General features: G+C 38.4%; 1 protein-coding gene and 1 non-coding gene across 2 annotated transcripts in view; both read left to right on the forward strand.

Moving 5' to 3' along the window:
• Positions 1-23,607, forward strand: part of LOC127626742 (apoptotic chromatin condensation inducer in the nucleus-like) — a 34,109-nt gene that overhangs the window by 7,545 nt on the left and 2,957 nt on the right. The window contains exons 6-13 of the mRNA XM_052102779.1: positions 6,381-6,442; positions 14,965-15,100; positions 17,626-17,671; positions 17,807-17,934; positions 21,206-21,361; positions 21,919-22,078; positions 22,274-22,419; positions 22,796-22,903. Of these exons, the coding sequence (XP_051958739.1) occupies positions 6,381-6,442; positions 14,965-15,100; positions 17,626-17,671; positions 17,807-17,934; positions 21,206-21,361; positions 21,919-22,078; positions 22,274-22,419; positions 22,796-22,903 (942 nt within the window). The remainder of the gene's footprint in view (positions 1-6,380; positions 6,443-14,964; positions 15,101-17,625; positions 17,672-17,806; positions 17,935-21,205; positions 21,362-21,918; positions 22,079-22,273; positions 22,420-22,795; positions 22,904-23,607) is intronic.
• Positions 48-158, forward strand: LOC127652003 (small nucleolar RNA U6-53/MBII-28). Its single transcript, XR_007971646.1, has one exon. It is a non-coding gene; the product is annotated as a small nucleolar RNA U6-53/MBII-28 (small nucleolar RNA).

The raw sequence follows: 23,607 nt of genomic DNA on the forward strand, positions 1-23,607 counted from the left end.
CATCATTTAGTCATGAAATCCTCTTGGATATTTCTGCCTTTCTTGTGTTCTTATGATGAGCCTGCCATGCTAATACTGATGCACCAGTTTGACTGTGTCTCTCTGGGTGTAAATGAGTTCAGCACAACTTCTCACACTGGCAGTGTGATCTGAGGAAAAACACAAAGGAGGCTTATTGTTTTAAGAATTTTTTTTTTATAAATATTTGAAATATATAAATAAATATTAGGGCTGTCGATTTAATGTGTTCATTCAGTGCGATTTTAATTTAATTAAAAATAACGCAATTAATCGCAATGCCCCCGGACGGTAATAAGGAAGAGAGATGAGAAATGCAAGCTTGTACTACTAACGGTTTACTCCAGAGGGCAGTAAGTGAAACTTCAGCTGTGTGGGCAACATGCAGTTTATACAGTGAAGAAAACAACCATCCAGCAGACAGAACAACATAAACATGCGTTACATTCTTGCGTTCAAAACACTTGGAGCGCAAATGCGAACTAGGGGATCTCAAGATGTGTTCTAAGTATTAAACTATATTAAACTATATTAAAGTTAACACCTAAACATTTTTGTTTATGACGCAACGCACCCGAAATGCTACACAAGCATGTCTGACACAGGTGTAAATTGACAGGCCCTTAAACAAGCCCTCATAATAAATCTCGAACTGATTGACAAGTTCACTTGTGTAATGGATTGCTGTGAACTGAGTGTCAATGATTGACTTATGATCAATAATACGGTAGTAAACAATACATTGTATTCTAAAGCCACTTTTTGTATTGTCCTATCAATGATTAACTCTTCTGCCACAAGAATGTAATGCATTTTAATTATCTGAATATATATATATATATTAGTGGTGTCAAAAATACCGGTACTCCGGTATCAAGTCGTTACTGAAACAAAAAATGTTTACGATACCAGAATTTCTGAAGGTACTGAGTACCGGGTCTACCCTGTACCCATGCAGAGTCGGGAACGTTTGAACTCTCACAACAAGCAAAAGATGGCGACAAGCAAAGCTGCTGTGGATTCTCAACTGAATATTGTCGAAAAAAAAAAAAAAGTGGAAAAAGCCAGGTTTGAAAATTCTTTGTCTTTGAGGCTGATGAAAAGGGAAACATCATAGATCAGCAGAAACCTATTTGTAAACGCTGCTTTTGCAATTTGAAAGGAGGAAACACATCAAACGTAATAAAGCACCTGAAAGACAGACACCCAGATTTATTCAAGCAACCAAACAGGTTAATTTAAAAGCATATTATCATTTGCATTAGGGCTGAAACGATTAGTTGACATTATCGACAACATCAAAATAAAAAAATTACGAGAAATTTTCATTGTCGAATAGTCGTTTGATCTCATTTAACGTAAAGTGAAATCATATTAAACGAATGACGTGCGAGAGCAGCACTGCAGTTCACGCCTGATTGAGGAGAGGAAGAATTACACAGATCACAATCCAGATGCACACTAAACTTTCACAGCTTCTTATGTAGATCCCAAAGTATTATTGAATTATATAAAAAAAAAAAATAAATAAAAAAAAAAAGGAAATTCGGAAGCAGTCTCGTTTTGGAATAAGCGGAGCAGGAGCTCTTTAAAGGAAACGTGTGTTACATCTTAAAAGTAGTTATTTTAATGCGTTATAGCTTTATTAAAGTTCAAATAATACAGAGGCAGCTCATGTTAATAACTATAAATATATATATATATTTCTCTGTGTGGTCGATGCCTCTTCTATGAGTTGCGTGAATGTCCCGATCTAAGTGGGAGAGATTGAAACTACACCCGGCTTAGAGGGACTCTGCCTCGGGGACACTCATCCCTAGAGCACGGACGCTTAATGCAGCTAGATTATAACGTGATTGCTTGTGACTTATTTAATCATAATATGTCACTGCATTTCTTATCATGAAGAAAATTGCCAATATGCAGCTTTATTAATATGAGAGCACTTTAAACATTAGTTTGGAAATGTTTTTTTATTAATTCTATTGTATGCTTGTTTATTTTAGAACTTAAAGTAAAAGTTGCAAATGTTGAAGCAAATCTTATATAAGTGTTAAAATACTATAAGCATACATTGTACAGTTTTGTTATTATTCAAAAATAATATATTTAAAGTGTTGCTCAATGGCATATTTCTGTTCTTAGTTCTGCTGCTAATGTTTTGTAGACTTTGTTAATAAAAGAGTGGTGTTTAGTAACCCGTTTTTACTTTGGTACCGAAAATGGTATCGAGTACTGTGAAATTTCAATGGTATTGGTACTGACTACTGAAATTTTGGTACAGTGACAACACAAATAAATATATATTAGGGCTGTCAATCGATAACAATTTTTAATCAAATTAATTACATGGGGTCCCGATTAATTAATCGCATATACAAATATTTGCTGAGAAAGCCCCTCATATAACAATAATTAAATATATAATGATGAAATAATTATACATAGTTATCTTTAAATATTAAAAAATTATATATATATATAAAATATTCAGATAATTAAAATGCATAACATTCTTACAATGCAATGCAAAAAGCTGCTTTAGAATACAATGTATTGTTTACTACCATATTATTGATCATAAGTCAATCACAGTTCACAGTAATCCATTTCACAAGTGAATTTGTCAATCAGTTGGAGATTTGTTATGAGGGCTTGTTTAAGAACCGTCAATTTACACCTGTGTCAGACTTTTTTTTTTTTTTTTTTTAGAAACAAGGTACTACAGATATATTTTACAATAATGCCAAGACATTATATTCATTACATAGTTCAATGCTTTGGAGTTGTTGGAGGTACAAAGAGTATTTAAATAATATATTTAAAATTCTCCAAAATACTACTGTGTGGGCACATTCCCAAAAATGGTGAGGGGCAGATTTATCTACAGCAATACAGAAGGAGCAAAGTGCAGTCTATTTCAGGGAGCATGTTTCTTAAATAAAGATTGACAGGGTAAAAACGGTGTAACAGTTTAAAGGACACCTCCTTAACCTTGTTGGTAATTAAATAATTGTGAGGTAAAGACCATACGATAGGGTGACCACCTGGCTATTATTGTACTAGGTGAATAAATATTGATTTTATATTAGATGTATTTTTGCAGTGATGTTAAATGTTAATGACGGCGCTGTGAACGTCACTCAGTTTGGCATAGGGTCTACGATACAAACTCGTTTTAACAGCACAGACCTACACAATGTAAATATATTGAAGTGAAAATAATAATCTAATCGTTAAAAAGCACATTTCCAAATAAGCACATCAAATTCCATTATTAAAGACTAGAACGATTAAATGTGATCTTACCGGATTTAGTGCATCTTGAATTTTTTTTGTCTGATCTGGCTGCTTCGAGTAGGGCCTTCTCATTCATTATGACTGTAGAACTCCTGACAGGTGTAGGTGTTCACTTTCACCAGGAGTTCACTTTTGATGAGGTCCACAGATGCTCAGTTCCTTGTCTCTGTCCACGCAGCGGTCATCAGTGAAAACACCCTCTCCACGAATGCGTTGGTGACATGAATGCTCAAAGATATCAGAGCTGTCATGTTTGGGACACTGAACTGCTTCAGCAGAGCTGTCTGTGAAACTTCGGTGGCATACTCTGCACTCTCCTTTTTTAGGGTCACTTGTAACTGGTGTTAACCATGTATATATTGTCTCCAATTCTTTATTATACAAACAAAGACAATTTTTCTTTTCGGTAGCTCCGTACAGGGGCGAAACTTTCATCAAAATGTTGGGGGGGACAATAACAATTCTCAAGAGCAATTTTTGAAGGGGACACCAAGGTTTTTTTTGTTGTTGCCCCGTTTGCATTTGTATTATTTTATTTCTTAAACAATTATTTAAGAATATTTCATTATATTATTTACAATACACATATTTTAATGATATTTTAGGGGGGGGACAACCCTCAGATAGGAGGGGTCCTGACTCCCCCCGCGATTTCCGCCTATGGCTCCGTATAAACCCATTTTTTCTGTAGCAGTTTTTTTTTTTTTTTTTTTTCAGTGTTTTCCCGCTCTGGCAAGAAAAAAAGGCTGCGCTGCGCATGTTCAGTTTTCTTATTAACTTTTTTTTAATGTGATTTTGTAATTAAAGGACGATGAAATAAAATGATTGCGTAATAATAATAATAATAATAATAATAATAATAATAAAGATAAAAAATTATACAGACAAAATTGAAATGCGGGACACTGCTTATGACTTGCAGGACAAAGCTTCCAATTTCGGGACACCATACGATATGCTTGTCGCGTCTCGGGTGTGTTGCGTCATAAAAATAACATGTTTAGGTCACTGTGTCAAGTTAAATATAGTTTAATACTCAATCTTTAAACACACATTGAAATCCCTTAGTAACGCATATCTGTGTTGTTTTCTTCACTGTATAACCGTGTGTTGCTCACACAGCTGAAATTTCACTTATTGCCCTCTGGAGTAAACAGGTGGTACTACAAGCATGCGATTTAAATGTGTCAATGTTTTTAACGCGTTATTTTTGTATAATTAATCGTGCGTTATTAACTCGTTAACTCGACAGCCCTAATATATATTACACACAGTATCTCACAAAAGTGAGTACACCCCTCACATTTTTGTAAATATTTGATTATATCTTTTCATGTGACAACAGTGAAGAAATTACACTTTGCTGCAATGTAAAGTTGTGAGTGTACAGCTTGTATAACAGTGTAAATTTGCTATCCCCTCAAAATAACTCAACACACAGCCATTAATGTCTAAACCACTGGCAACAAAAGTGAGTACACCCCTAAGTGAAAATGTCCAAATGGAACAAATAAATAAATGGCACCTCATGGCGAAGAACTCTCTGAAGATCTGATAAAAAGACTGGTTGCTCTACATAAAGATGGCCTAGGCTTTAAGAAGATTGCCAAGACCCTGACACTGAGCTGCAGCACGGTGGCCAAGACCATACAGCGGTTTAACAGGACAGGTACCACTCAGAACAGGCCTCGCCATGGTCGACCAAAGAAGTTGAGTGCTCGTGCTCAGCGTCATATCCAGAGGCTGTCTTTGGGAAATAGACATATGAGTGCTGCCAGTATTGCTGCAGAGGTTGAAGGGCTGGGGGGTCAGCCTGTCAGTGCTCAGACCATACGCCGCACACTGCATCAAATTGGTCTGCATGGCTGTCGTCCCAGAAGGAAGCCTCTTCTAAAGATGATGCACAAGAAAGCCCGCAAACAGTTTGCTGAAGACAAGCAGACTAAGGACATGGATTACTGGAACCATGTCCTGTGGTCTGATGAGACCAAGATAAACTTATTTGGTTCAGATGGTGTCAAGCGTGTGGTGGAAACCAGGTGAGGAGTACAAAGACAAGTGTGTCTTGCCTACAGTCAAGCATGGTGGTGGGAGTGTCATGTTCTGGGGCTACATGAGTGCTGCCAGCACTGGGGAGCTACAGTTCATTGAGAGAACCATGAATGCCAACATGTACTGTGACATACTGAAGCAGAGCATGATCCCCTCCGTTCGGAGACTGGGTCGCAGGGCAGTATTCCAGCATGATATCCCCAATCACACCTCCAAGACGACCACTGCCTTGCTAAAGAAGCTGAGGGTGAAGGTGATGAACTGGCCAAGCATGTCTCCAGACCTAAACCCTATTGAGCATCTGTGGGGCATCCTCAAATGGAAGGTGGAGGAGCTCATGGTCTCTAACATCCACCAGCTCCGTGATGTCATCATGGAGGAGGGGAAGAGGACTCCAGTGGCAACCTGTGAAGCTCTGGTGAACTCCATGCTCAAGAGGGTTAAAGCAGTGCTGGAAAATAATGGTGGCCACACAAAATATTGACACTTTGGGTCCAATTTGGACATTTTCACTTAGGGGTGTTCTCACTTTTGTTGCCAGCTGTACACTGACTACTTTACATTGTAGCAAAGTGTCATTTCTTCAGTGTTGTCACATGAAAAGATTTGATCAAATACTATAAATACACCCCTCAAAAAAATGTGAGGGTTGTACTCACTTTTGTGAGATGTGTGTGTGTGTGTGTGTGTGTGTGTGTGTGTGTGTGTGTGTGTGTGTGTGTGTGTGTGTGTGTAATAATAACAATAAATATATAAAGATGACTATGTATAATTATTTCATCATTATATATTGAATTATTGTTATATGAGGGGCTTTCTCAGCAAATATTTGTATATGCGATTAATTGGGACACCATGTAAACATTTTAATCGATTGACAGCCCTTATATATATATATATTATATTATATTATTTATTTATTTATTTTATTTTTTTTAAGCTTTCTGATTTTTGGGAAGACTTTACTGTAATAATGATTCTAGAGAGTTTATTTTTTCCCCTCAAACTAGGACCAGGAGGAGAAGAGCAGAAGGGCATATGTTAAAGAAGGAAAGAAGACTCAATCTTCCAGGTCAGCAGCATCTTTCATACACAATTTCATTGCAGTAAAAACCCACAAACACCGTAAACAAAATCTTATCCTAATAGATTTTATAATATACATGCATAATACATAACAGTGTGTGTATTTCTTTTACTTTTGTGCTGTTCACCTGTCGTTCAGGATAATAATAAATTAATGCCTTTCTGTTAAAGAGCTTTTTTTTTTTTTTTTTATTCCCAATTACCATTTATAACCATACATGCATTTCCTAACCATTTGCATTGTCTTTTCCATTGCAATCTCTGGAATTAGAGTAACTGTAGTTTAAATGCAGTTCTCAGTTGGGCCACCCAGCCTGTGTGAGCAGGGCCATATTAACGCATGGGCTTACCGGAGCTTAAGCCCTGGGGCCCCTGTCAATGTTCGGGCAGGCATGTAAACGTGTTCAGAGGGAGGCGCTGATGTAAACACAGAGAAGGTGCGCAACCGTTAAACCCGTCCGTGTAGCACATGGTGATTGAGTGTGAACTCTGATTCACAAATCATGACAGCAAACCAAGCAGGCGATCCAGGCAGTTTAAACTGTCAGGAGATTGAGGCTCACGCTGGATATGCGTGAGTGCAACTTCAAGGCTGCTTCCGAAACAAGGAAAATGCTGCCGCTGGAGGCTGTGTATGGAGGTAGGAAGAAAATATGGAGCTTTTCAAAATGTTCGGAGACCAGTTTCATTAAGAGTTCCATTCATTCAGAACCGTTGTCAGTTAAGCCATTAACTAATTAGGTAGTTGTCATGCATAGTTTAGCGTGATTGCCCATTTGCCCTCATTCACAGCTTCCCATCAGGACATGCAGCAGATGGAAGTCCCGACATGACCTGTTTGTGCCAGTGAACCACATTTACTGCTAGAGCAATTTTCACTTAAATTGGGTAAAAGGGATTTGTAAATATTTTGTGTTGCACACAGAGTTGTGAAATTAACAATTACAGCTTTCTTAAAATCCATCGTTTTATGATGCACATAGAGACTCCATTATTGTTGTGCAGGGGATGAGTATTGTGATGGGTCATTCACAATTTTTTTTTAATATTTCAGTACGGTTACGTTTTCGGCCATTAAAGTGGAGGGTGAAAATTTTTTAACATCTTGACATTATTTTTTTTTTAATAAAGGACAACTTGAATATTGTTTAATTTTGTTTCATGAATGAAGTGTTGTAAAACCATTGTAAGTAACACCAGTGAAAAAGTATTGGATATATACACCACGGATCATACTAAAATCAATAAATCATACCATTAAACCAAAAACATATTTCGATAAAAAGCTTTACATTTTTCAACATTGTGGGGAAAATCTCTATATGCACATTGAGCGGCCTTTTCTTCCTCTGAACTTTGACCTTGAAAGTGTTTTTTCCTGAAAGTCAAGGGACCTGTTTGTCACCATATTTTGATAATGACCCTGATACTGAATAACAATAATTGTTTTATTCTGACGCATAATCAGAAATGAAACCATTTCTCGACCTCCTTATTTCTCGTTCCTGCTCGAGCACGGTCTTATGATTAAAGGAAACGAACTACTAAAATAATTAGATAACCATTATCGTGCCTTCAGGGACGGTCACTCATTCGAGCAGCAGTTGAATCTAGTGCTCTGGGAAGTGAGAGGCTGGATGTATTTTTAATCTGGCGTTCTAAATGACAGCCGCTCAACCGGCGTGGCCGTGGAAGAGGGGTCCTGCCCGCTCTGCTCACACTACCCCCACCCCGCAAGCGCTGCTCAACATGGCTGCTCAGTGAGCGCCGCCGTGCTTTTACCGACGCATTGCACAAGAGAGAGGGACTCAGAGAAAACAGATTCGTTGGACGCCCACTTCTCAGATTTCTTCCTACGCATCCGTGACCGGCTGAACGGTATAGAGTCGGCCTTCGCGTCCCGGTGTTAGCTTGGCATTATGCTGTCGGACGGCAACAAAAACGGGTAAGGGTCGAGACGGACAGAGAGAGGGTTTCTAGAAATACCCTCCAGCGTTTGGTTGGCACATCGTTGATTTGATGGACGTTTATCTCACTATCTTATATTGTCTGTGAAGTGTCCTTTGTTTATAAATATAATTTCTCCCAGGGACTGTCTCGCGCAGCAGAATTTTATGGATCATAATGTTCTGATCGTTCTTTCGAACGCTTTTAAAATGCTGTTTTGGTAGCAAGCTCACTATGTTTTGAAACGACATTGCCACGGAAATACAGAACACTGTGTTGGGGGAAGGGGATCTTGCTCAGGCGCTTGGATTCATTAAAGGATGCGGGTAATTTACTGGCATGTTTAATCACGAGAGGCGCGTGTAGCGATAAATTAGTAATTGAGATACCCATGTCCACAATAGCCTGTACTAAAAGGCTGTGTAGAAAACTAATTATGAATAAATGCCGGCGTTGCTTGCATTTCGCCTTTGTCCGTTTAAAAATGAAATTATTTATGAGAGCTGGCTGGTGTGACCAAGAAACACATAGTAATGTTCAGAGGCATAACTGCAGGGAGGGCAGCCGATCTAGGGACCGGGGTGAGAAGGGGCTGGCAGCAGTCGACTAAAAGAAACCTAAAAATTAATGGGTCTTCCCCCAAGGAGAGGGCCCAGCAGTTTCTTTACACTGGGGCCCACAATAACCATGTTACGGCACTGGTAATAATGTATATGTGTATTAGTAAGTTTTTAATATTTTCTGTGAGGGGGAAACCAACTCCCTAACACTTTTTAGAGGAATAGTTAAAAAATAATTCTCTCATCATTTACTCGGCAATATGCCATCCCAAACGTATAACTTTCTTTGTTTTGCAGAACACAAACAAAGATATTTTTGGGAGATATTATGTAAATTTTCAATGCAAGACAGTGGGGACAAACCCTCTTGCTCCTAAAGGACATAGGCTAAAGGCAGCAAAAAGGTAATCCATACAACTCAAGTGGTTTAATCCACATCTCCTGAATCATGAGTTGAAGCTCGATAAGACTTCCTCGAGCTTGAGGCATGTGCAGAATATCTGCCCATGTACACATGCTGTACACATGGTCTGCGCAAGTGCAAGGAAGTGCTATCAAGCTAGGGAACTTAAGATGGCAAGATTTATGGAGAAATAAATGTACATTTTAGTCTCTTCTCATCAAAACTGATCATAAAGCTTCAGAAGACATTGATTGAACCACTTAAATCATTTGGATTAGGGTTATGCTGCCTTTGTCCATTTTTGAGAATGGACCCTAGTGATTGAATTTATAGATGTATTCACATCATATCTCCAGTAAAATATCTTTGTGTTCTGCAGAAGAAAAGCGTCACATGTTTGAGACGACATAAGGGTGAGTAAATAATGAGAGTATTATCATTTTAGGGTGAACTATTTTTAAGTAGGGTGTTTTTATGCTTTGCTCTCGTTGAGGCATTCACAGTCCTCAAGGGAAAGGGGATATGTACACTAGTATGTAATGACATCAGTGATGGAACTCAAAGAAATTTGGTGTCTTAAAACACATCTTAAACTTACTGCCTAAGATAAACTCTTTAGAAATGGCAGCGTATATACTGTTTAAGACATAATTTTAAATGCACTAAGGTTGAAGTCATTAAAACAAATTTAACCACTCCACAGATTTCATATTGCCAAACTATAGTTTTGGCAAGTCGTTTAGGACATCTACTTTGTGCTTGACATGAGTAATTTTGCCAACATTTGTTTACAGACAGATTGTTTAACTTTTAATTTCATCACAATTCCAATGGGTCAGAAGTTTACATTCAAGTTAGCTGTGCCTTTAGGGGCCTGGGTAGCTCAGTGAGTATTGATGATGATGACTACCACTCCTGGAGTCGTGAATTTGAATCCAATGGTGTGCTGAGTGACTCCAGTCAGGTCTCCTAAGCAACCAAATTGGCCCGGTTGTTAGGGTGGGTAGTGTCACATGGGGTACTCGTGGTAGCAATTAGTGGTTCTCACTCTCAATGGGGCATGTGATAAGTTGTGCATGGATCACAGAGAATAGCATGAGCCTCCACATGCAGGGAGTCTCCACGGTGTCATGCACAATGAGCCACGTGATAAGATGCATGGATGGTCTCTGAAGCGGGGCAACTGAGACTGGTCTTCCGCAACCCGGATTGAGGTGAGTAACCGTGCCACCATGAGGACTTACTAAGTAGTGGGAATTGGGCATACGAAATTGGGGAGAATAAGGGATTTAAAAAAAGCTGTGCCTTTTAAACAGCTTGGAAAATTCCAGAAAATTAAATCCTTTAGGCAATTAGCCTATTAGCTTATGATCGGCTAATTGGTGTCAAATGGGAGTCTACCTGTGGATGTATTTTAAGGCCTACCTTCAAACTCAAGTGCCTCTTTGCTTGACATCATGGGAAAATCTAAAGAAATCAGCAAAAAAATTGTGGACCTCCACAAGACCGGTTCATCCTTGGTAGCAATTTCCAAATGCCTGGAGGTACCACTTTATCTGTATAAACAATAGTACTGAAGTATAAATGACATGGGACCACGCAACCATCGCATTATGTCTCCTAGAGGTGAGTGTAGTTTGGTGTGAAGAGTGCAAATCCCAGAACAGCAAAGGACCTAGTGAAGATGCTGGAGGAAACGGGTAGACAAGTATCTACAGTATCTCACAAAAGTGAGTAAACCCCTCACATTTTTTGGACATTTTCACTTAGGGGTGTACTCACTTTTGTGTGTTGAGTTATTTTGAAGGGACAGCAAATTTACACTGTTATACAAGCTGTACACTCACAACTTTACATTGTAGCAAAGTGTAATTTCTTCAGTGTTGTCACATGAAAAGATATAATCAAATATTTACAAAAATATGAGGGGTGTACTCACTTTTGTGAGATACTGTATATCGACAGTAAAACGGGTTCTAAATTGACATAACCTGAAAGGCTGCTCTCCAAGGAAGAAGCCACTGCTCCAAAACTGCCATAAAAAAGCCAAACTACAGTTTACAAGTGCACATGGGGACAAAGATCTTACTTTTTGGAGAAATGTATTCTGGTTTGATGAAACAAATATTTAATTGTTTGGCCATAATGACCATCATTATGTTTGGTGGAAAAAGGGTGAGACTTGTAAGCCAAAGAACACCATCCCAACTGTGAAGCATGGGGGTACTTTGCTGTAGGAGGGACTGGTGCACTTGACAAAATGGATGGCATCATGAGGAAGGAAAATTATGTGGATATATTAAAGTAACATCTCAAGACATCAGCCGGGTATTTAAAGCTCGAAAATGGGTCTTCCAAACAGACAATGTCCCCAAGCATACCCCCAAAGTTGTTTCAAAATGGCTTAAGGACAACAAAGTCAAGATATTGGAGTGGCCATCACAAAGCCCTGACCTCAATCCGAAATTTGTGGGCAGAACTGAAAAAGCATGTGCGAGCAAGGAGGCCCACAAACCTGACATGGTTACACCAGTTCTGTCTGGAGGAATGGGCCAAATTTCCAGCAACTTATTGTGAGAAGCTTGTGGAAGGCTACCCAAAACTTTTGACCCAAATTAAACAATTTAAGGGCAATGCTACCAAATACTAACAAAGTGTATGTAAACTTCTGACCTACTGGGAATGTGATGAAAGAAATAAAAGCTGAAATAATTAATTTTTTCTACTATTATTCTGACATTTTACATTCTTAAAATAAAGTAGTGGTCCTAACTTAGATAAGACAGGAAAAGTTTTCTACGATTAAATGTCAGGAATTGTGAAAAACTGAGTTTAAATATATTTGGCTAAGCTGTATGTAAGCTTCTGACTTAAACTGTATGCTTGTTTTTAAGCAGTGTTACCTTATTATTTATACATTTTTCACAAGTGTCTGTGTTAATGTACAGAAAATTACCACTGTAGTTCTGTTTCAGGTTGTCTTTCTGTTTTTTCTCCTGATGGTTGCCAACTTTGCATTCATGTGTAAATGTCAAGCATTCTTAAGCGCTTGGCTTTTATGTCCCCCTTCCCCTCAGCATATGTTGACTGCTTTAATACAAAGGGAAAACTTTTGGTCTCAGAACACGGAGATGGTCTCCTCTCCTCAGGGCAATCACCATCAGGGTTGTTGTTGTTGTTGTTGTTGTTGTTGTTGTTGTTGGCTAGGTATTGCACAGGTGTGTGTATGTTTATGTGAGAGAGGAGGGAATTGGTTACTTATAGAACAATGAAAGTGATTGAATCCCCTGTAGGTACAAGAGTGCTGTGTGGCTTAGGGATGCCTTGATTATACGGTTTTACTATTAACCGCAATTAAAAATATCACTTAATTTAACCATAAGAATTTAGAATCCATGGGTAAAAACCGTGAAATGCTTTATTTACATGTGGGAAAAAATATAAAATAGGCCTATAATGTATAAATCTATAATATAAGAGTTTTTCGTAAGATTTTGTAGCCTAAATGGGAAAACTCTTGTGCCTGTGTGGGTACTGGAGCTGTTGCTATGGTTACGGAAGTTGGCCACATAGTGCTTTAATGGCCAGGTGTCACAAACTGATTTTGAACTTTCAATTCATGTGAAACTGAAGCTTAAACACGTGAATTCCAAAATATAACAGAGGAATTTTATTTACAAGACTTGTATCCATCAAAAAAGCGGCTTAAAATAGGACTTGGCAGCATTTAAATGTCTGACTGAACTGAAGACATTGGATGTAAAATGAGCAGAGAGAAGTGATACTGTAGATACACATTCTACAAATTGTACAGGATGCTCCCATTCATCCAACAACAAGCTAGTAAGTTAAACATTTTAGCTGTGATGAATTAAAGATGGCATTGTGTTGTAGTTATTATCAGTGTGTAAACTTGAAAAACTGCGTCTTAAATCGTCCCCAATTATTTAAAGCATTGCTTCTGTACAAATTCAATGCAGTCAACAATAAATGTAAATTTTTGTCAGACTTTAAGTTGTCTGCTGTAAATAATGTTCATGTTATGATGCATTGCCCAAATGTTTATTTGTGAGGTGATGTGGACCGTATTTAGAGTCTGTTGCTGATTATTAATGGTGGGGTGTCTGACAGAAAATGGATTGCTTTAATAAACTGATGCAGAAGAAAAAAACTGTTGAATGGGAGGAACGACATGTTTCGCACCCACAATAATCTTACATGGACACTTTTGAAGCACTCTGGTTACACTAGCTGTGTTTCCGTCAAACTGTTTTTATGCGCCTTTTGAAAATGGGGATAGGAAATCTTGAATGGAAAGGCTTGATATGCAAATAAATTCAACATTCGCATAAAATTGAATGCGCTAGGGAAGGTATATTTTCTAGAGTTTAATTAGTTAATGCGCATTAAAGTGATGGAAACGGCTTAGTCACATGAATTGTGATGTGTCATGACCAAGCGCAATGGCAATGCTCGTCAGATGGTGTAGGTGTGAGCTTGACGTGACTGCCTCAACTAATGGCCTGACTATGGCACACATTTCTTGAAATGTAGCCCTTGTGCTAAATGCTTCACCCACAGGTCGTTGTTAAAGTGGGTCCCCACAATCCACCAGAACTGTTTTGAGTGCGGGCGCTCCCAGGTATATGGAGGCTGTCGGCGAATTGGAACAGCCATTTGAGCCCTCATTATGTGAGCTAATGCACTTATTCTGCGACATCTCCTGGCAGCATTTAATATAATGTACAATTAAATTTTTTACAGCAAATACAACTCCCCAAAGCAAAGAGGACGTTCAGTTGCTCCATGACAAAAATATGGGCTCCCTCAAAGATAATGCGCATTCACAGTTCATGGGAATTCGAGATGTTTACCATTTTCTTTAGTCTAATTTTCAGAAATGTGCATTAAAAATTCGAAACATTTTGATGGAAACCCAGCTACTGAATTTTGTTATTTTTTTGTGTGTATCAGTTTTCTTCTTATAGGTCCTCCCTTAGCATCCACATATCCTCCAGAAATATTAGACATTCAGTTGTTATATGATAAGCATTTTTTGCATCAGTGCTTTTGCATAACAGAAAAATGTGCAAATATCGTTAAACCGGTTAACAGCGATTTTAAAAAAATTATCAGATAGTGATCTAACCTTTAAATACTGACACCTCATCATCCCTAGTGTGGTTCAATTCCCCTGATAGTGGTTAATTTGCTAAGGTCTACTACATTTGTTGCATGCAGTGAAGACAAGTGGAAACACTGATTTATATGAATAGGAAGTTTAGAGGCATTATACGGAGTATAGATGGTAATTAATGAAAGTTATTATTAGTACAAAGAACTGATGGTTGATAATGAAGGTCATCAGCTGTTATAGTGCATTGATGGTCCTGGGTCACAGATGTTTTTTAGGGAAAGGACAACAAGAGTTTAGTTTGTTCTCCCTCTATTTGTAATCTTAAAGAATCAGACAGCATGGATGTTTTGTTTCCACTTTCAACGATTGCAAGTGTTGCTATCCCTGGCAACCCAGCCAACTTACCCCTCAGTCTCTTTCTGTCTCTCTCTTTCTCTTGTTCTCTGACTCTTTCTCTCTAGGGAGGTAAAACAGGAAACTCTCTCTGAGCCTACAGGCCAAGTTGCCATGGAGCTGGAGAGCTGCTCTGACTTGGAGAGTGCCAAGCAACAGTCAGGCCACCAGGGGGCAGATGCCAGTGAGACTCACGCAGAGGAGGTAAGGAGATTGGTGGAAATAATAAACCAGAATGGGCGTGGGTTTGAGTAACTTAAGTTTTAGAGGCCGTTCTAGTTTAATGTCTGGGGGGTCTAAGTTAGCTCAGGTCCCTTTCTGAAAGGTTAGCTCATGGTTGGGTATTAAGAATATCGCTCACTCTCTACACTTCTGTTACTTTCGATCCCTCCTAACTCTGTAGCAGCAGTGGTGACTTTAGAGTGTCAGGGATGTGGGTGGCTGGCTAATAACGCTTGAAATTAGACACTTTTTTTTTTTTTGGTCATTATGCGTGAGAGTAGATAAATCAGTGCTTATTTAAGATGTGAGTTTTAAATTCAGATTTCATGTTTCTAACAAATAGACCTATACATATGTTTATCTTCACACAAAAAAAACGTAAATCTTCAAAAATTCTGCCGTAATATACATTTTGACCTTTTGTAATAAGTCTAAAAGAGCTAAAAGCACTATTTGAGATCAACCTGTTAGAGCCCAGAGTATATGATTTGTAATGAGCTGAATGTTAGATTATGAACCCTGACAGAGAGTAGTGAGAAAAGTAGGCTTTAGACACTCTGCCCCCCCCCCTTATTCCTGCTATTTCTTTCTATCTTCCACTCTACAACTCTGTAAATCTCTCACTTTTGTTTTGTTTTGTCTCTCATTATCTCTCGATCTGGTAGTATGACTGTTTTGTGGTTTAAAATCCCATTGATTGCTTTGTTGTGAAGGTGCCCTCCCCTCTTCCATTGCTCATACTGGTACCTGCATTCTGCTACCACCTCTTCTCTTCCACCTCCATCACCTGCCCCCTATGCCCAAGTGTCTCGGCTGTACCTGAGCTAGGCCCCCAGAGTCGCCACTGCACACTTAGCTTGGTGGAACCTGATGGAACATTGGCCACTGCCTCTCGTCATAGAAACTGTTGTGGCCTCCTGATTGGACTGCTTGGGAGAAGGCAAAGCACTGGTGAGATGTGGGAGGCTTCAGTCGCATTTTGCAAAAGAAAGAACACCGCAAGCTTCCTGCCATGGCTTATCTACAAAGACATTTTCAAAGTGTTTATGCAAGACACAAGCACAAAAAATGCAAGATGGACTTCTCCTGTAAACATGTTGGACACACAGCTGCCGCTATTTCTGCCCACATTTCTGGGCTTATATCAATAAACTGATATCTAAAAAGACTCATTGCACAGCCATCTGCGGTTTCTCACATGCCTGTGGACTGATCTCAGACTTCAGAGATTCAATCACTCTGAGCTGGCAAACAAGGCTTATGGACTACCCATTGGATTTACTAGTCATTGTTCCTTTACATTTCGGGTCTCATCAGTTGCCTGGTCCGGTTTTTTCGACAGCCATCAATTGCATGCAGTGACTTTTTTTGAAGGGATTGTGCCCTTTTCAGAGAAATCCAAATGGATATTCTGCAATGTTTTTAAGAACTATAAGCTCCAGTTTATATGGAAATAAAATTTTGCAGATACTCAAGGATCCTGATGATGAGCATGTGGACAGTACCTGTATTATCCAGCATGAGACTATTTGCTATATATATATATATATAAAAAAAAAGAGAAACTGTCTTTGGCAAGTGTGTAAAAAAGGACTACCATGTTATTTCATGCACATTGTGATGATTACCAGAATTGTGGCTCGTCAAATTAAACTGGATTTATTCTTGGTGTGAACAGTCATGCCATCAAAAATGCACAAGTTACCATCAAGTTTACATGGGCTGGAGAGATATCTCTCTCTATTATAAATTCCTGTCATCCATCTTTTGCCAAAGACTTCCACTTCTCATTAAACACCCAACCAAACCTTCAAAGACTTTCAAAGACCATTTGAATCATTATTCCCAAACCTCACAAGTGCAAATGACCATTGAAACCTAATGTGCTGCAAAAAGAGCAGTTCCTGTCAGCCGGCCAATCAGCACACTCAATTGTGATCGTATCTCGCCCTCACTCCTCAGCCTCCTCTGATTGGACTTTGTTGCCTAGATACAGTGCACACTGCTGTACGGTTGGGCCATAGCTGAGCCAGAGAGGAATCAGGTGTCAATGGTACCAGGAAAACCCTTTTTTTCCCAAGATGTATTTGTTTTTAAATAAAATAAGGTGGAAAGAAGGCTTTTTTTGCTATGATAAAATTGGTCTCAGGAGTTTGAGATTTGTTTTTATTTTGTTAATCCTTAAGTGTAAATTGATAGTGATTTAAGCTTGGGTGGGAAGTATCTGTATTTTACAGTACATATTATAAATTAGGGAAGTTGGTCAAGCATGTCAAACTATTTTAAAAACAGGGCAATAGCATTGCAAGGGGAAGGATATCATAAGTTTGTGTCTGTCAAAGCAATCTGTAAATTTTTGGTTTAACTGATGCTGTGCATTTGTTCCTCCCCCTTTTTCTCATTCCCCTCCTTTTTCCAACGTCTCGTTTGTCTGTTGTGTCTGTCTCCATCTCTCCCTCCACACATCCATTGGGATCTCGTTTCTCCTCCTTTCTATTTCATTTCAGAGTTCCACCGCAAAATCGTTTGCTGCCCGTAAGATCTCGTTGAGCAGTAAGTGTGTCTGTGAATTCTTCGATGACGAATTGTATGGTCCGCTAGATTCGGCTATAATGCACCAGTTATTTGTGCTAATGTGTGTCTGTTTCTGTGTACAATTTTGTAAATGTGTGTTTTTCTCTGCTGCAGATAAAGCAGAGAATGCTTCGGCTGAGACTGAGTCTGTGGGTGGAGCCAACAGGAAGAGAAGGTGGGGTTCCAGTACAGCTGTCACCGCCAAGAAGCCGTCAATCAGCATTACCACTGAATCGCTGAAGGTGAATTTTTAAGTGAATCGTTGCCTTTTAGATGGGGTTCTACTCCTAGTTGCCCATTTTCCTGTAGGGTATAGTTCCAGCGCTGCTCCACTACACCTGGCTATAATTTTAAAGTAAAGCCTTAACGGTCTAGACTTTGATTATACTTTGCAAGTGGGATCCATAAAGTGCAAAAAGAATGAATACTTGTAAATGCAAGTGAACCTGGTTAGCAGCTTCATGGTTAAATTGAATCAAATATTTTAGTCCATGATCAGTTGTGGCAATAGACCATTTCAAAGGCTATTCGTCGGTTGAAGGAAGTGGTCTTGGTCCTTTGAACATTTCCGGCTAGTTGTCATACGCATTCAAAACAACATCAGGAGGTGCTTCATTCATAGTGACTTTAACACGATTAAAGTTTATACTATTGTCATGAAATGTCAGTATTAAAATGCAGACCATGTTGTTTGGTGGATGGATGCCTGGAACTAATGAAAAAGTGAACTTCTGCAATAAAGCGAGATTAGTTGCTGGATAAGTACAGTACTAACAACAGGGTTCGCGCAGAGTCTTGAAAGTTTAGAAAATGCTTTATTTTCACAGTACGGTTTTCAAGGTTTGAAATATGCTTGAATTTTATTATGTTCCTTTTAAAATGCTTGATTTTTCCTTAGGTTGTCGACAGTTATAAAATATATTAAGTTATTTAGAATTTTAAATAGGTATTATACAGTCGTTATGTTTGTGGTGTCTCTAGAGCGCACATGCGCCACTCCGCAACTTGCTTTGATGGTGTATGCACACGGAAGTCCTGCAGGTTTACACTGTGGTAAAATGCCGCTGAAGAAATTGAAACAAAGTAAAATTAATTTGAGGAGGAGTGATCAACAATAAGGGAATCATGCCTCCTAAGTGTGCAAAAAAAAAAAAAAAAAAAGACATAATTGGATGTTTGCACTTATTAGCACCAAGCTAAAGATTACATTAAAACTTGAAATTACTTTGGAATAGTTTACAATCAATATGTGTCATCAGATGAATACTTAAAAGTTGGGCAGAAAATCAATGTATGTTGGGCTAAGTTAATAAAAATATAATAGAAATTGCGATATGACCTGTGTAATTTATTAACCCCATAAACACTGAATGGCCCAAACAAACTCCATCCTTCTCGGTAGTGTTTTGAGTTTGGTTTGCTATCAGTGCACTGTGCTTTTTTTTTCTATAATGTGTGCTGAGAACGCGAAGTGCTACGAAATCACATTATTTTCACCAAAATAAAAACATTCTTGTAATTGTGAAACTGGGGCACAGAAGAGGAGGTGGTGGCATTAAACCACATTGCAAATAAGTGGATTTTTTTTTTATTATGCAAGAAATACAAATATCTTAAGTTTACTGTAAAAAAGGTTTAATATTACCAGTGCTTCATGAATGTAATGAAATTATGACAGAAATATTACTGTTGTAGTATTAAACAATTTTAAATAATCATTTAATATTGCATTACAGTAGTATATTATTAACGTTTGCTTTTGAAATCTTGTAAAAGTTGTCATGACGTCCCTGCATGAAGCTTTACGTTAAATAATTTAGTACAATTTGTAGTTAAATGATGTTGCTTATCGGCTATGCATTGATATGTTGGCACATTTACCGATTTGAATATGATAATCACAAATGTATATTTATATATAAATTATTCTTCAAATAACTCAAAGCAGAAGACATGACTTTATCATTTTAAACTTGCAGAAATCCTATTTTACTGATAAGCTGTGTTACATGTTCTAAGTTTTGAGTTGGTGCTCCAGCTGGGCTTTACAATTATTGCTTAGCCTACATATTTTAGCTGTCAGAACAGCTGAACTCATTCAATATTAATAATATAATATTCTTTAAATCAGTCTGATAATTGCAGCCATGTGGTCTTCTGGTGTGGGGGAAAACAATCACATTAAATTAATTTCTGCTGCAGATGTGCATAATTAGAGGTGAGATTCCACATGCATCACATATCTTGTCACTTAATAGCTTGTTTTTCAAAGCAGTCTTCTTTTAGCCATTATTCAAATAGCTGGGAACAAAATGTCAGATGTAGAATTTTTCCTTTTATTTTAAGTGTTTAAAGAAATACCACACACACAAAACAACCTTCTTTAAAAATAGCCAAATCTGTTTGATATTTATTTGCATTTTCCACATGGAAAAAAATAAGCACATTAACCCAGATTTGTTTAAACCAATTGTGATTCACACCCTATAGATAACCAGCATTGCCGAATTTGTTTTAATGCAAGACTTTGGTTGTAATCATATTAAGGATTCTAGACTTCACTGTGTGTGGGTTTAAATTAATTCTTGATATGTATAGATGGATGGATAGATAGATTAGGCAATGCTTGAAATCACAGAAGATGCTTTTTTTTTATCATTGACTATTTCTCAGTTAACATTTAGATTTAGATAATATTTAAAGCTTCAATGTGCTTGGAAAAAGGTTTAAGGTACCTTAAAAATGCTTAAAAATTGGTTCTTGCTCTAAATGGGGTGTGTGGTAATATGTGCGTGGATCGGAGAGAGTAGCATGAGCTCAACTCCATGTACTCATCAAACCAGCCCATTATGGTTGATGTGAACCATTAATTGAAGCTCCTGACCCGTATATGCATGATTTTATTTGGGCTGGTTTGAGTATTTCTGTAACTGCTGATCTTCTGGGATTTTCACACACAACAGTCTCTAGAATTTACTCAGAATGGTGCCAAAAACATCCAGTGAGCAACAGTTTTGTGGACGGAAATGTCTTGTTGATGAGAGAGACCAACAGAGAATGGCTAGACTGGTTCGAACTGATAAAGTCTGCGGTAACTCAGATAACCGCTCTATACAATTGTGCTGAGAAGAATATCATCTCTGAATGTTATTCTGAGATGCGGGTTGGCACTGTTTTGGCGGCACACATTTTTTATTTGAATCAAAACGGAAAGTCTTGGGGTGTGATGTCATATCATATTGCACCTACTCATTGCAGTGTCTCTAGTGTTGTAGTGCTTTAAGTTTAGTGTGACTGCACATTAAAGACTGATTAGCTGGTTAAGGTGTGTTTGATTAGAGTTGTTGTAGCTATACTCTGTAGAAAGGTGGACCTCCAAGGGTAGTATTGAGTACCACTGATGTATAACTTGATTAGCATATTAATTGAGAAGATGCTATTACTATGTGTTGGTAGTGCTTAGTTTTGTAGTTGTTTGGAAGTAATAACAAAGAAGTTCTTCCTCTCCTCCAGACACTGATTCCAGACATCAAGCCCCTCCAGGAGGCAGTGGTTGAACTGCACCCAGGTGAGGGACGTCTCTCTGGGGATGAGGATTCAGCAAGGCCTCATGACCGGGAGGAACCAGAGGAGGACCAGGGCCTCAAGATCAGACGCACAGTGACACAGGTCAGCATGCCAAAAATTCATATTTTATTGGCCACAAGGTTCTTGCTGACTTGAGAAACAAAAATATGTCCAAAATGTGTACAATTACATTTTGACCAGAACAGGGAGCAGGCAAAATGGAACAGTGACTCCCACAATTAAATTGTTGCATCAAACGGCTTAAGCCCCAGTCACACGACACTTCGTACTTCATTCTCTCCCATTGAAGCGCATTCGAATGCGGGAGACCGGAAATGAAAGCTCGTGCGAAGAAATATTACGTTCTGCAGCGGACAAATGTTCAAGTTGGGTGAACTCTGACCTGTGAATCCATTTAACGAGGGGGGCGCTTCACCAATAGATCAAAACATCAAAAACTGACCTCTTGGCTCAATATAAAGAATACATATTTCAAAGCGGCGTCTTTTATTGTTCTCAGGGGACAATATATTTTACCATTTTGAACATAATGTGTATTATGCTATTGACTTCCCAAAAGCCTTTCAGAATGTTGTCATCAACTCTTTAATGTTCAAATGTTTTGTTTTAATTATTTTAATTTCTCAACTGTGGTCCAGGTCGTTTCATCTGATAAATATGAGAATGGGCAAAAGGAGATGGTGGGTGATGAAGATGAGGAAGAACAAAAATGGGCAAAAGGAGATAAGGAAAAACGCTGTAGGAAACTGGAGAGCTCCTCTGATGCAATGGAAACACATGAGGGAAATGTTAAAAAAGGTGACTATCCTTTGAAAAAATTGTGTCATTCAAACTGCTTATGACATGAAGTCTGTTCATAGCTAAAGTTCAGATTCTTTCTTTTGAACAACCTCTTTATTTTTTTTGTAGTCTTGGTGTACTTGTATCTTGGTTTTTTCCTTCCTGCTAACAGGAATTTAGCTACTGGCTAATATATTTCTCTCTTTCTCCTAGTCACTCCCAACGATTCTTTGGTTCGACGCTCAATTAGTCAGCAGAAATCAGGCGTGTCCATAACTATAGACGATCCCATTAGAACAGGTCGCCATCTGTCGCCACCTCACGGAAAAACCTCCAACATCATACACGTCTGCAACCTGGTGAGGGGACACTCTGCTCATGTTACGGCTCATTGTTGCAGTTTAATGTATGGATGCACAATAAAAAAAATAAATTTTAAAGTACATGTACGAATGTTGTCTGCTCACATGGAGTGTAAATTGTAGCATTGACCGCAATAATAATGTCTGACTAAAAATAGTGCATTTCTACAACGACATCAGTAGTTAAGAACATCTGTTTTTTTTGACAGATTTTTCTGAAAATGCCAGGGGTTATTTGCATCCTTAAGTTTCTTCAGTAACTTTTCTTTGCTATATAATGCTAGAGGGTCAGATATGTTTTGTGTTTTAGGTGGTGTCATTAGACATTTTGCTGATGTTATATCCCATGACCTTTTAATTTATTTTGCTCTAGGTGCGACCTTTTACCTTAGGACAATTGAAGGAGTTGTTAAATCAGACAGGTACATTGGTGGAGGAGGGTTTTTGGATTGACAAGATCAAATCACACTGTTATGTCACGGTAAGATTCCTTAGATATTTTACTCATAAAAATGCTCCAATGCCAAAAACCGATACAATCTGACGTACTAATGTCATTACAACATTCACATTCAGCCCACAAATTAAAATCATGTCATGCTCGAGTGAGATTATTTAACTACAAAAGCTGCGATTTAATGAGATAAATGTATAGTTTGGATAAAATTAAAATGTTAGCACTTGAGAATGTGTGGGAGACACTTTTAAAGCTCCTCTTAGGCTCATACAGGCACCATCATGAGAATCTCACGCTGTTTGTTGCAGATGACATAGTAAACAGGGTGCAAATTCATGTTGTAGGGTGAGACATATACAGAGTACATATTTAATTAAATGGCAGTCTTTTGCAGTTTAATCACTAACTTTCGTTTAGTAACTGTATTATACTTAAAGGGTAACTAAACACCTGCTCAGAGTCTGACTCCACCCACTAAAAATATTTGAAAATGCTGGAAAAGTGGGCAGACCCCGGCGGGGATAGAGGGAACGAACCGAGTGCGGGGCTGAGTGGGGGGTTGGGGGGCACCTGAGACTCGTAGTGACGGATTAATTGACAGCTGCTGTCAGACTCTGTTATTATTATTCCTCACACGGTCGCAAGACGACATGTACATGAATCTGGCGTGGTGAGCTGGAACCTGCTTACGTCAGCTGTCACCGCTTACGTCACGAAGTACCGCAACA

Source organism: Xyrauchen texanus, chromosome 1 (genome assembly GCF_025860055.1).
Source record: "Xyrauchen texanus isolate HMW12.3.18 chromosome 1, RBS_HiC_50CHRs, whole genome shotgun sequence".
NCBI lineage: Eukaryota > Metazoa > Chordata > Actinopteri > Cypriniformes > Catostomidae > Xyrauchen > Xyrauchen texanus.